The following is a 14,879-nucleotide window of genomic DNA, read 5'->3' as shown; positions in this document are numbered from 1 at the left end:
GAGATTGGTTAGGTCTTTGCTACAATAAGATGTTGTTCGGTCCATTTCCTTGGTTGCTCCAAGAAAAGTTAGGATGATTATGCCATGAAGGATTTTAGAAGTTGGATTGAGGTCCTTGTCCATTCCAATTTTGATCTTGGTTCCCCACATAGTACACTGACTCGGGATTTGATGGACAATTCACAAAAGAATGACCTTCCCTATAGTACAGACAAGAAACTACTTCAAACAGACTTGGTGGCTGAGCTGCAAAATTATTAGTACTATTAGCGGTTAACTATTTTAACATAGACGAAATAGACGATACTTCAGCTGATAATGAAGTGAGGGAGTCAACTTCATGAACTCCGGCCACACGTCTTCCTGAAGCTGTTTGATTTGTTGGCCATTGATAGTTATTACTCGCGATCCTCTCTTTGATCTCATAAGCCTCATTATAAGACTTAGACAAAATTACATCATTCATGGAAGCATCTACCATCAATCTTGTATGTGCATTGAGACCATTATAGAATGTCTCCAACTGGATACAATGAGGAATCCCATGATGAGGACACTTACGAAGTAACTCCTTGAATCACTCCCAAGCCTCATATAAAGACTCGTCATCCAATTGTTGGAAAGTTGTGATCTCATTCCTTAACTTAGTGTTTTTGCTAGGTGGGAAATACTTAACCAAAAATCTTTCTGCTAATTCATACAAAGACTCGTCATACTTGTGCTCGATCTCATAACGAGAATGGAAACAACTTCAACCTCAGTGCGTCTTCAGTCATACCGGCTATCTTGAATGAATTACTCACCTTTATAAACAATCGAATGTGGAGATGTGGATCTTTCGTGGGCATTCCACTAAATTGGCCTACCATTTGTAGCATTTGAAACATCACTGGTTTCAATTCAAACTGGGTTGCCTCAATATCTGGCCTTCTAATTCCTGGGTTTAACTCAATAAAAAGTGGCACAGCATATTGTCTGATGCATCGATCCCTATAATTGGCAATGAGGATAGGATTTTGTACATAATCGACTTCATGACCTGGGTCTTGATTCTGATTTCCAAGGTCCATCTCGACTTGTCTTTGAGCTGTTCGTTCACGTCTTCTTTGTCTAAAAGTTCGCTCAATTTTAGGGTCTACAGGGAATAAATCGATAATTTGATCTATGCTCATAAACACCTGAACAAAAAATCAAAAAAATAAAAAAGAATAAGTTATTAATGTTAGAAATAAATCAAATTGTAAATAAATAATTTCACAAAAAATGACTATGGCAACAGTTGACAATCCCCGGCAACGGCATCAAAAACTTGTAACGCTGGGTTTTGTGAAAGTGTACACAGTCGTTATCAAGTAATAAGTAAGTATCGAGTTATCGTCTCCACAGAGATTTTATTTGTGCTAAGTCACTTAATTTGTAAAATTATATCAACAATTTGATAAATAAAAACACAATATATTTGAGAAATGATTAAAATATATTAAACTAAATGCAATGATGCCTAATACAAATTATCCTAAGTATGAAAACTATATGAATGAAATAGATTTTAGTAAAATTAAACACAATTTGCAACAATTATAACATAAATAACCTAGGATAATTACTTTAATTAAACTCAACTCATTATCAACATGCTTAATAACAGTCGGAAAAACATTCCATGGCAACTCGATCTTTCATGAGTTTGGAAACCACATTAGGTCCTTCTCGAATCCTTTACTTAGTAAATACGCATTTTACTGATCCTTATTTACTACAGGTTTCTTAGCATTCGTGTGAGGTAACAGGGACGTGTTAGTTTTGAAACAATTTAATCACACAAATCTAAAAACTATGGAGATAACAGAGCTTGGTTAGAGTTGTTATACAACCTACAATTCAATCGGGTTAGGATCTAAATTGAGCATGCACATTTAATTTATGCGTCCATTAGCCATCGTCTGGTTAGGATCACTAAGCTAATTCAGGTGCATTTCAATCACGTATGAATGAAATACAGACTCGATTTTAATTGAAAACATGATCGATTGAGGCACAAACATTATAAGCATGAATCAAATAAATGTTATTTAATCAAAATAATCATCCTAGCTTAAACAAAATTAAGCTATCATTGTTGTAAAAAAGAATAAAGAACGCATAGCAAACATCTTTAAATTAAATTTGAAGGAAAGAAAGATTAAACCCAATTTAGAGTGGCTGTCACCCAAGACTCTGACTAACGAGGCTCCTTCACTTCTTTGAGTTGCTCCTTTGCTGATGGCTCTCCAAGGTGGCCGACCAAGGGTTCTTTAAGAGGCCTAATTGTTAAAATCCTTATGCAAAAATGATGAAGGGGAAAGATAGCTAAAAGAGTTGAGAGAATGATGAATGAGTGAGAGATGATGGGATGAGGGATGATTAAAGGTGAGGCAAGGGAGCTAGTTTGCTAAAAATAGGAGTGTCCATCCATTGAAACTTCCTCCAAGAGTGGCCGGCAAAGAATTGAGAAAAGGTAGCTGATTTTTCCTTGATTTTTGGTCAATTTGAGTGCCACAACAACTCAGGACTAAGACTCAGTCATCAGCAAATCTTCGGGAAAATCTCTGATTTTTTTAACTCTTTCAGGACTTTATATAATTAAACCAAAAAATGGTTTATGGAATCCATGTGCAACCAAAAATTGGGTTGACTTGGTCCTAATTTGGACTGTTTTGAAATTAGAAGAAAACTCTTAGCCCTGTCCAAAAATAGTAGATAGTTTAGAGGACCAAATAATATAATTTAACCACTTTAATTAATTAATTTACTTAATCAATTAAAATCCAATTTATTAATGAATTATTAAAAAGGAATTATTAAATATAACTTTATATTTTATTATTTAATTTAATCATGCATGGCCCACTTTAAAGCTTAAAAATATAATATGCTCAAATTAATATAAAATAAATCATTTTATGCATGAAAACTATATAATAAAGTATAAAATCACATTTTAATAATTTCTTTGTCCTAATTTCTATGTCCTAATTTCATGTTTCTGCATATTTCATTACTTTATTAAAAAATTAATTGGTAATGAATTATATAGGAAAAGTCCTATATATTTTTTAGTTTACAACTTGCTGGTTACTATTTGTAGGAATTACTGATTGGAGAGTTCAAGAAACAAATGCAAGATGTTTTTGAGATTATTGATCTAGGTTTGATGACCTACTTTTTTGGCATAGAAATGAATCAGATTGAACATGGCATCTTCATAAGCCAATGAGCTTTTGCATTGAATATTTTAAGCAAGTTTTGCATGATAAACTACAAACTTGCTAGCACTCCTGTGGCACAAGGTGAAAAGCTTTCCAGCAAGAGTGGCCATGAAAGAGTGTTTGAGATGGGCTACAGAAGCCTTGTAGGTTGTCTACTCTATTTGATAGAAGCATGGCTAGACATCATGTATACAGTCAGTCTTCTATCAAGGTTCATGCATTGTTGCAATGTTGCTCATTTCAAGGCAACTAAAACAGTCTTGAGATACGTCAAAGGGACCTTAAACTATGGGGTGAAGTTTGTGAAAACTGAGGAGCTAAAACTGGTTGGCTATCCAGATAGTGACTGGGCAGGCTCAGTTCATGCTATGAATAGCACATCGGGCTTCTTTTTCACTCTAGGTTTAGGGTCTTTTGTTGGAGTTCTAAGAAACAACAAGCAGTAGCTCAATCCACTGCATGAAAAGCTTCATAATATTGGAAGAAAGATTTTACAGCTGATTTGTTTTTGCTTATGTTGTTTATCTTTCAAACAAAAATTTTCTTCTTTTTTTCTTATCTTTGGATGATAATATAACTCAACAAGTACCATCTTTATTTTTTTTTCTTTTCTTGATAGCTTATTTAATAAGGAATGTCTGATCATTGGTTGCTTTATTTTTGTGGAGTTTCACTGCAGCTACATGATCGGTTCGTTCTAGTGACACTTCACTACATCACAAAGAAATATTTCTTTTTTTATGGCTGGCAACACCCAATGGGAGTTTTCTACACACTAGATAATTAACAAAACCCGCATACCAAAGAGTTGCATCTACAGCAAATAATTGCTCATTTGGGAATGCATCGACAATTTGAAGTATGTTTCTGTCTTCACTCCCAACTTCCAATCGAGATAGTTGGTTTGAAACTTGATTGTCTAAACCGTTACAATCTTTTATCTCGATTTCAAATTCTTGCAGCAGTAATCTCTAACGTCTCAGTCTTGGTTTTTCATCTTTTTTTTGCAAAGAGATATCTCAACGTCGAATGATCCGTGAATACAATAACATTTGCACCAACAAGATATGAACGGCACTTGCCGAAAGTAAAGAATACAGCTAGCAATTCTTTCTCGGTAATGGTATAATTGAGTTGAGCCTCTGTAAGAGTTTTGCTAGCATAATAGATGGTATGTAATATTTTTCCCTTTCGTTGTCTTAGAACCGCACCCATAGCAAAGTCGCTTGCATCAGACATAAGTTCAAAAGGTTGAGACCAATTTGGTGCAACGATAGTTGGTACATTCATTAGCTTCTTTTTTAATTGAATAAAGGCATCCAAACATGCATCGTCAAAGAAGAATTTTCGATTCTGTTCAAGCAATGAGCATAAGGGCTTTGTCTACTTGAATGCCTTGACTAGAGATGCAGTGTCCTAACACAATGCCTTCAGTTGCCATGAAATGACATTTTTCTCAATTCAAGACAAGATGTGTGTCCTCACATCACTTCAGTACTTTATCCAAATTATCAGCGCAATGATCAAAATCATTCCCATAGACTGAGAAATCATCCATAAACACCTCTAAAGATTCTTCGGTCATATTTGAGAATATTACCATCATACACTTTTGAAATGTGGGTGGTGCATTGTAAGGATTGAAAGACATAAGGCGAAAAATGAAAGTACCAAAGGGGCTGGTGAAGGTTGTTTTCTCCTAATCCTTCGGTGCAATAGAAATTTGATTGTACCTAAAATAGCCGTCTAAAAAGTAATAATACGACTTTCCAGCAAGTTGATCTAGCATTTGGCCAATGAAAGGAAGTAGGAAGTGCTCATTCTTTGTGGCTCCATTCAATTTACGATAATCCATACAAACTTGCCATCTCGTGGGATTGTGTGTAGGAATTAATTCGTCCTTATCATTGCAAACTACAGTGATGCCACTCTTTTTAGGCACACATTTCACTGGACTTACCAATTGCTATCAGAAATCAGGTAAATAATTCCAGCATCAAGCCATTTTATGATTTCTTTCTTGACAACTTCCTTTATCTTATTGTTTAATCTTCTTTGTTGTTCAATCAATTGCTTGCATTCATCTTCCAACTTGATCTTGTGCATACAAAAAGAAGGACTAATACCTTGAATATCGGTAATACTCCAAGCGATAACTTGTTTTTGTTGCTTGAGAATATGGACCAATTTTCTTCTTGGGTTACATCCAGTGTTGCGGAGACAATAACTGGGAGAGTATTGTGATCACCTACAAAGACATATTTAAGATGAGGAGTTAGTGGTTTAAATTCCAGAGTAGGAGCTTTATCAATAGATGGTTTGAAAATTGGGGTTGTTCCATTGGCTAGGTCTAAGGATTCAATCTACCATCCATGCTTAAGTTTAAGATTATTAGGTTCAACTATACTGTCACAATCGTCTAAGGATTTCTCATCAGATGTCACTGCAAACTCTTCAGAAAGTACTGTGCTTTGGTCATTGAATTCTTCCTCAATTAGATCATCTAGCACATCAACAATATGACATTATTCTTTGTCCTTGCATTGAACAGATTCAAAAACACTGAAGGTGACTTGCTCATCATTAAGTCGCATGGTTAGTTCACCTTTATAAACATCAATAAGAGTTCGGTCGGTGGCTAAAAATGGTCGTCCCAAGATTATAGGAACCTCATTGTCTGCCTCGCAGTCAAGTATGATGAAATCAGATGGAAAAATGAATTTATCCACACGAACTAATACGCCTTTTATTTGCCCTTCAGGTTGAGCCAAGGATCAATCAGCTAGTTGTAATGTCACTGCAGTAGATTTCATGTGACCAATTCCCAACTTTCTGAAAGTAGATAGTGGCATTAGGTTAATGCTAGCTCCCAAGTTGCATAATGCCTTACCTAAATCATGATTGCCAATTGAACATGGGATGGTAAAGCTCCTAGGATCTTATAATTTAAGGGGCAACTTGTTTGTCAAAACAACACTATAGCCTTCTGTGAGTGTAATAGTTTCAATATCAGTGAGCTTCTTCTTCTTGGACAAGAGGTCTTTCATAAGTTTCCCATAACATAGAATTTATACCAGAGCATCTACTAAAGGAATGTTGATCTGCAGTTGCTTCAGTGTGTCTAGGAACTGCTGATACTCCTTATCATGCTCATTCTTCCAGAATCTTTGTAGGAAGGGTAAAGTAGAGATATGTTTGCTTGCGCCGACACCTTTGATTGTGTCGACAGTTTCGAAGGTCGAACATTAGGCATATAAGTGGCAATGTGTGGAACTTCTTTGTCTGATGCATCGACAAACTCTTCATATTCAACCTTCTCACAAGTGATCACACCCTTCGTATCTTGAAGTGCTTCTAATAACATGTTAATTTGCTTGACATTTTATGTTTAATTCGGTTTATTTCTAAATTGATCCCTGTTAAAATAGTGCTTTTATGTTTTAATCTTGTCAGAGATGCAATTGGGACGCTAAGAGACAAAAGCGAGAAGAAAAGGACCAAATTGAAACACAATCAATGAAATAAGGCCGAATAAAAAATGTGGAGAAAGCAACTCATCAGATTTTTTGACTTTGTAAATGCCAAAAATAGAAAAAAAAATATTTTTTATTTTTTTATTTTTTTTAATTTTATGTTGAAGTGGTTAAAGCTAAAATTAGTAAACACCATGTGTATAAATAGGGTTTTAATGCACTTAGGAATGGCACAATTTAATTTTACATTTTGATTTCAATTTTGGGAATCAAATATAATTATTTTTCTTTTCTCAAATTTGACGTGAGCATTCTGTTTCCATTCCTTTATTCTTTCAAAATTTGTTTAATTTCCTTCCAAGGCTTTCCTCTTCCCAATTTCCTCCATTATCATTAAATCACCTTTCAAAACCTATGAAGCATGATTAAATCCATGTTTCACTAAATTCCATCTTAGCTTTAGGCCAGTGTTCTTTTTGTTCAGGAATACATATTTGTGCTAAAAATTCTTTTAATCAGTATTCACATTATCCTAAGTATCAGGATTGATAACTCATCCCTTAAACTTAACTCGATTTCAAGTTAAAAAGTGCACATTGGGTTGGAGTCATGTTTACTGACAGTTGGAGAAACGATTCAACCATGCTCTATTCGGATCTCTGAGAACAAATCAAGGATGAAGTGATCGGGTTTAAACGTCCCACACGGTTGAGGCTGTTATTTTGAGTTGGGTTCTTCAGAGTGCAAGGCTACCGGAATCTTGAATGCACGTGTATCTCGATTAGATAATCGGTAAGGGTTGGTTTGTAGGACATACCGGGACCAGCTATGAGTGGAAGAATTGGTGCTTAGGACGTTCTTAACTGCTATAACTAGCTTATCATTTGGAAGAGAAGATTAATTTTCGAGGATTGATTTTTAATCTGGAATCTATTGAGTCTAAGGCTAAGGCTTATTATCTTTGTTTACAAAAATCCAAATCTATTTCCCGATTTAAATTTATTTCCAGTATTAATTAATTGTTCATTTAAGATGATTCGAGCATTTACTTTCTAAACATTTTAAAAACCCCCTGATTTATTTGTTTTTTTTTGGCAGGTCGGTTTGGAGTCATGGGCACGACTTTTGCCACAACTTTCGACACGACAAACATTTTGTTCACAAGTTAAATGCAGAAGTTTATTATAACATCCAATCCCTATGGACTCAACCCTACTACCACTATTTACTACTGTTTAGAGTTATTCTGTAGGAATTATTTTTGGTGGTTTCGACGCCCATAAAATTTTTGCGCCGTTGCCGAGGATTGGAGATATTTTTTTTCTAATTTTTTTGTGTACCTTATACCAAATCAGAACTGAGAACTCTAGAGTTTGAACCAAAAATTGAGAAATTGACCTGGCAACTACGAAAAAAAGCCAGTCGATAAGGTAAACGGCCAAATTCCGTATTCAAAACCATATCTTACACCGAGGAAATTTTCTCGTTTGATGAACCAAATGAGAAGGTCGAACAGACAATATCCAACTCGCAGTGGCACCGGATGAACAACAACTCTTATGTATAACCTATCCAGTGGGAGGTACGCCATTCTAATTAAAGTTGGGTTTGATCCATTTACTATAAACTTTTCCTGGATTACAGAACGAAAATTCGCACACCCACCTTAAAGAGTTCCATATGGTGTGCGCAAGCATAAAGCCGTAGGGAGTAACCGAAGACCAAATCAAACTTCGTGCTTTTCCTTTCTCATTAGCCGACTCTGCTAGAGAATGGCTATTTTATTTACCCCCAGGATCTGTCAACACATGGTCTGACATGTCTCGTTTATTTATTGACAGGTTCTTCCTTGCATCTTGAGTGGCCGAACTAAGGAGGGACATCGTAGGAATCCATCAAAAGGAGACTGAATAGCTAAATAGACTGGGAGCAATACAAAAAGTTGTGTACATGTATCCCACAACATGGACTGACTAAACAGTCACTCTTGCAATATCTGCGGTGCATCCGGAGGGAGTGTTGGAGGACATTCTTGTCAAGGTAAATGAGCTAATATTTCCTACAGACTTCTACCATATTGACATGGAGGATGAACATTTGACCAATTCGTCTAACACACTTCTTCGGAAGCCATTCTTAAGTACTGCACAAACAAAGATTGATGTACGAAATGGGATACTCATTACGGAGTTCGATGGGAAACTTGTGAAATTCAATGTCTATGAGGCCATGAACCTGTAACACCCCTATCCCGTAACCGTCGCCGGAATAGGCAAGGGGCATTACCGGACTTGTAACTCATGTCAGAACAGTAAAATTTTGAACTTTTTCTTGAAATAAAGATCATTAATTTAAATAAGTACTAAGCACAGCCAGGGATAAAATTTAAACTTCTCTAAGTAAACATTCAAAAGATGCCATTTTCGCATGGCTTATATACATTAACCAAAAATATTCTTCCGCCACTAGTCTATTCTATACATGCCATAAGATAATCCAAAACGTAGCAGTACCAAACAGTGGATAGTGATAGTGTGACTAGTTGCTGACGATCCCCGAGCCTGTAGCTTCGCAATGAGATCTATAAAATAGAGGAAACAGAGTAAACGGAGTAAGCATTACAATGCTTAGTAAGTTTTAAGCAGTGTCAACAGATAACAATCAAATTATAACATAGTTGTTCGTATTTTTATTTCACTCTTCCTTCGGGCATACCATCCCTTTACCGAATATGCACATCTCATCATATACAATAGGCAGATAAACTTTCACATAAAAGTGAGCTGATGCGACATAGATATATCGTATGATTTCACATAACCTCTCACACTGATCCGATGTCACATCATCATAGGAATAGTCTCATAGATTGCTCTCGTATGCATCACATAACTACCTTATGATTTAGTGCAAATCAAGCTCACATATAAACTTGGAGTACATACTTGTTTAACCTTTCGCATTGAATATATTTATAAGCAATTCTTCTTACGAAGTCTTATAGCTTTAACCTCTACTCGGATTATCGGCGAGACCTTTAGCTCGGACGTAATCTCCACACGAAGTTATCGGGTCTTTAGAGTTCGGATATAGTACGAGCACGAAGCTTACGGATATTAATCAGTGATAATATTCTCGCATAAAGCCTGCGGGGTTTTAACCCGGATATAGTACTGACACAAATGCCCTTCGGGACTTATCACATTTATACACTTTCACATCCATCACGTTGGCCACTCGGCCCTATCACATATATACACTTTCACATTCATCACATTAGCCATTCGGCCTTATCACATATATACACTTTCACATTCATCACATCGGCCATTAGGCCTTATCACATATATACACTTTCACATTCATCACATCGGCCATTAGGCCTTATCACATATATACACTTTCACATTCATCACATCGGCCATTAGGCCTTATCACATATATACACTTTCCAATGAATAATTCAATTTTACGCCATACTATCATTTCATATTCGAATACTCATAAACTTACAATATCACGATTTAGAATTCAAGTATGGGTTTAATCAATAGCTTATGAGCAACTAAAACAAGTTTTATCCATGTTTACAACAAAATCACATATTCACTACGAGCTGTTTTCCTGAGAAATGGTCACTAAATTATTTATAATCGGAGCTACAAGACTCCAAATCACTTGCCGTTAATTTTCACTGAATATAGACTCATATATCTTTCATCCATAAATTTTTCAGAATTTTAGGTTTGGCCAATCAATACCAGATTTTTCTTAAATTTTCCCCTATTTTACTGCTTGACTACTCTGACTACTCTTCACTAAGAATTTAATTTCTCATTGTAAAGAATTCAAAATATGTTTTCGTTTATTTTTTTTGAAACTAGACTCATTAAGGAGTCTAAGCATAAAATTTTATCTTATAATCATTTTTGTACGATTTATAATGATTTTCCAAATACTAAATAGAGGATTTCGGAGCCATTCTGACTCTGTCTCACACAACTTTGAAAATCTCCTTATCGGCAGCCCCTTTACTTACACGATTTCTTTTATACGAAACTAGACGCGTCAAGATTTAATTACATAATTTATCCAGCTTTTAACTCAACTCCCACAATTTATGGTAATTTTTCCAAAACACGCTACTGCTGCTGTCCCTAGCAGATTTATACAATTTACTCTGTAAAGTTCTCATTCACATATTTAAAACATAATATCATATATGCTGTCATTTAGAAAAGTCATTGACCTTAACGTATATACATAATTCATATTCATCCCGTTTTAAAACTTAAGACTTACAAAGGAATCAAACTCAAATACTTAAGAACTTACCTTAAATGTCGTCGGACAACTACGAATCGACTATTCCATTTGTTTCGCTTTTCCCTTTTCCGAGTTAAGTTCCTTTCGCTCTTGAGCTAGCTAAAATAAATTGGTTTGTTTAATTACTTAACTAATTTATTTAGATTCAAACATTAATAATTTTTCTTAATAAGAAACATACGACAACTCATTAACAACCATTCATTCACATCTTTATTCTTGATTACAATCGGCCATTATAACATATACAAATGCATATTAACCACTTTGACCGATTGTTCATTAACCACTAATTCATATACATAAATTTTACAACTCAACTCACCCTTCTCCACATTATTTACCTTAATTCACATTCGGAAATCATAGAACACATACTAACGATTTAACGTTACAATTCAAATTTTCACACACCAATAAACACATTCAGCAAAACTTCATTTCAATTTACTTTACTAAATTATTTCTTGGCACCTTTATCACATTTTCACAATCGGCAAAACCATGTTACCAATCTAATACATAAAAATTTACTTATCCAAGACTGCATTCAGCATATATATATTCACATAAACACAATAGCCGATCGTTATTTATCATCTAATTCGACTTTCAATAACCTCAAATTATAAACAATATTCAATTCCCTAATTAAGATATCAATTGACAACTTCACAAACAAAGATTAACAAGCTTAGTGCTCATCTAATAACCATTTATAATTTAAAACTTCAAAATTTCAAAATCTAACATTTTACTCACATGGTCGAATACATGCTTTGCCTCAACTAAGGAAATTTATACACTCACAACTCCATCAATTCATTAACATTACACTCATTCGGCCATTATACAAGCAAATTTAACATCTAAACAACACCTTCCAAAAGCTATCAAATTATCACAATTTAAAAAATTACCGAATGCACATATGTTCAATAATTCATGAATTTAAACCATGGGTTAACTATACAATACACTTATCAATTTAATTTCATAAACAATTACATAAAAATCACATTAACATACCTTTGATTTATGAAATAACCATGGCCGAATGCCTTGGCTTCTTCTTCTCTTTTTTTCTTTCACTAGTTACGGCAGTGGAGAAAAGAAAGATGAACATACCTTGTTTCTATCACTCTTTCCTTCTTTTAATTATTCTTTCTTTCATAAAATAAAGCCATTAACTATTATCATGCTAAAATAAAATGCATATAATATCTATCAACCATCATTATGGCCTGCCACTAAATTAAAAGTGGTCCATTTGACATGCAAGTCCCTCATGTCAATAACTCATGCATTATTTGGCCACTTTAAATTTCACCTATCACATTTTCAAGTCTTATCACATGGGTCCTTTCTTATAAATTAACACCTAATTGATAAAATCAAGGCACGAAATATTCACACATACAAATTCCACATACAATAAGCACAGAATATAACATCTAATTATTTTTGTGACTCGGTTTTGGGGTTCCAAAACCACTTTCGACTAGGGTCAAATTAGGGGTGTCACAGAACCGCCCTAGCATGATTTCTAATGTTTCTAATATTGATATAATCGATCCTTTAACTGAGTTACATTTAGAACATCATGACGAGGATGAATTATGAACTTTTCTTTGCAAAAGTTTAGACTTTGATCCCATAGAGGAACTAGAGGAGTGGATAACCTTTGAAGAGTCTGTTCATGAAACAGTGGCTCATATGAAGGCACCACGTTTACGGAAAGATCCAGGTAAATTTCTTGAATTATCTCCTTCACAAACTAAGCTTTTACCATCTATTTTGAAGGCTCCAGAATTGGAACTCAAACCATTTCTAGACCATTTGAAGTATGCTTTTCTCGATAAAGGAAATAACTTACTGGTAATAATCTCGAGTAAACTCTCGAAGATAGAAGAGGAAAACTTGGTACGTGTTCTTAGAGATTATAAAGAGGTAATTGGATGGACGATAGCCAACATTAAGGGGTTGAGCCCCTTGACTTACATGCACAAAATTCAAGTTGTAGATAATGTAATTCCCAAAAGAGAGGCTCAAAGGCATCTCAATCCACCCATAATAGAAGTGGTAAAGAACGAGGTACAAAAGTTACTTGATGCTGGGATGATCTATCCCATTTCTGACAGTAATTGGGTTAGCCTAGTCAATGTAGTACTGAAAAGAACCGGCGTGACCATAATTGAGAATTCGGCAGGTGAGATGGTTCCACCCGGGTCCAAAATGGGTGGAGAGCCTGCATCAATTATAGGAAGTTGAATTCCTTAACTCGAAAATATCATTTTCCACTTCCTTTTATTGACCAGATGTTAGAACGTTTAGCTGGGAAGTCTCATTATTTTTTCCTTGATGGTTACTCAGGATATTCCCAGATTCCAGTGGCACCCACGAATCAAGAGAAGACGACGTTTACGTGCCCATTTGCCTTGTTTACTTACAGACGAATGTCGTTCAGACTTTGCAATGCACTAGCCACATTTTAGAGGTGTATGGTAAGTATATTTTTTTACTACGTTGAGAAAATAATTGAGGTGTTCATGGACGACTTTACTGTGTATGGTAAGTCTTTTAAGGTGTGTTTGTCAAATCTTGCAAAAATTTTGGAAAGATGCTTAGAATTTACTATTGTTCAAAATTATGAGAAATGTCATTTTATGATGGATAAAAGATTAGTTCTAGGTCATATAATTTCTGCTGAAGGAATTTCTATCGATAAAGCAAAAATTGACATCATTAACTCACTACGATACCCCTACAACTGTGAGGGATATTCGTTCTTTCCTTGTTCATGTAGGTTTCTACAGGCGGTTCATTAAAGACTTTTCAAAAATTGCACAACTGCTTTTTAATCTCTTACAGAAGGATAAGGAGTTTGAGTTTGACCAGTCATGCAGAGATGCATTTGACACGCTCAAACATAAGCTCATTTCGGCACCTATCGTTCAACCACAAACTTGGAATTATCCTATCGGAATAACTTACGACAGATGTGACCATAGCGTAGGAGTAGTCCTCGGGCAAAGAATCGAGAAAGAACCATATGTTATCTCCTATGCGTCTAAGACTTTGGATGCTGCCCAAAGTAATTACTTAACTACTGAAAAAGAGTTTCTAGCTATAGTTTTTGCTTTAGAAAAATTCCGTTCGTATTTATTAGGGACTAAGATTGTTGTTTTCTCTGATCATATAACTCTTAAATATCTGATCAGGAAAAAGAAAGAAAAAACGAGGCTTATAAGGTGTATATTACTTCTACAAGAGTTTGATCTCGAAATAAAGCATAAAAAAGGATGCAAAAATTTGGCAGCTGACCATTTGAGCCGAATACCTCCATCGAAGGATGTCATACCACTTAAAGACGATTTTCCGGATGAAAGCCTGCTTGCTACTCAAACAGTTTTCCCTTGGTACGCAGACATGGTGAATTACCTTGCTACAATTATAGTCTCTTCTAACTTATCGCGATCTGAAAAAGATGGGATCAAATGTGAATCGCGATACTATATTTGGGACAATCTCTACCTTTGGAAATACTGTTCCAATTAGATAATTCGACGATGCATTGTAGAAATTGAGGTAAAATCGATTCTATCTTTTTTTCATTCTTATGCATGTGGTGGACATTTGGGCCTAAACGAACTACACATAAAGTACTTGAATGTGCACTATATTGGCCATATATTTTTCGAGATGCATATTAGTTCTGTAAAACATGCGAAAAGTGTCAAAGGGTAGGAAACTTGAGCCGAAAAAATGAAATGCCTCTATCCCCTCTACAAGTCTATGAAATATTTAATATATGGGGCATTGATTTTATAGG

The 14,879-nt window shown here is 35.1% G+C and overlaps 1 protein-coding gene and 1 non-coding gene across 2 annotated transcripts; both read left to right on the top strand.

Moving 5' to 3' along the window:
• Positions 1–539: 539 nt before the first annotated feature.
• Positions 540–646, top strand: LOC121225910 (small nucleolar RNA R71). The gene has a single exon (XR_005923813.1). It is a non-coding gene; the product is annotated as a small nucleolar RNA R71 (small nucleolar RNA).
• An 8,157-nt stretch (positions 647–8,803) lies between these two features.
• Positions 8,804–14,605, top strand: LOC107919365 (uncharacterized). Its single transcript, XM_016848839.1, has 4 exons — positions 8,804–8,958; positions 12,688–13,275; positions 13,421–13,551; positions 13,854–14,605. The coding sequence occupies exons 1-4, from the start codon at positions 8,804–8,806 to the stop codon at positions 14,603–14,605; spliced, it is 1,626 nt and encodes a 541-aa protein (XP_016704328.1).
• Positions 14,606–14,879: the final 274 nt, after the last annotated feature.

This window comes from Gossypium hirsutum, chromosome D13, assembly GCF_007990345.1.
Source record: "Gossypium hirsutum isolate 1008001.06 chromosome D13, Gossypium_hirsutum_v2.1, whole genome shotgun sequence".
Lineage (NCBI taxonomy): Eukaryota > Viridiplantae > Streptophyta > Magnoliopsida > Malvales > Malvaceae > Gossypium > Gossypium hirsutum.
The sequence above is the reverse complement of the archived record's forward strand: the minus strand, read 5'-3'. Positions and strand labels throughout refer to the sequence as shown.

Bases quoted from the DNA above. Each gene is read 5' to 3' on its own strand.
- LOC107919365 (XM_016848839.1), top strand. From the start codon at position 8,804: ATGGAGGATGAACATTTGACCAATTCGTCTAACACACTTCTTCGGAAG. The intron at 8,959-12,687 runs GTAACACCCCTA...TCTTTGCAAAAG, and splicing joins GTCTATGAGGCCATGAACCT to TTTAGACTTTGATCCCATAG. The intron at 13,552-13,853 runs GTAAGTATATTT...TTGTTCATGTAG, and splicing joins CCACATTTTAGAGGTGTATG to GTTTCTACAGGCGGTTCATT.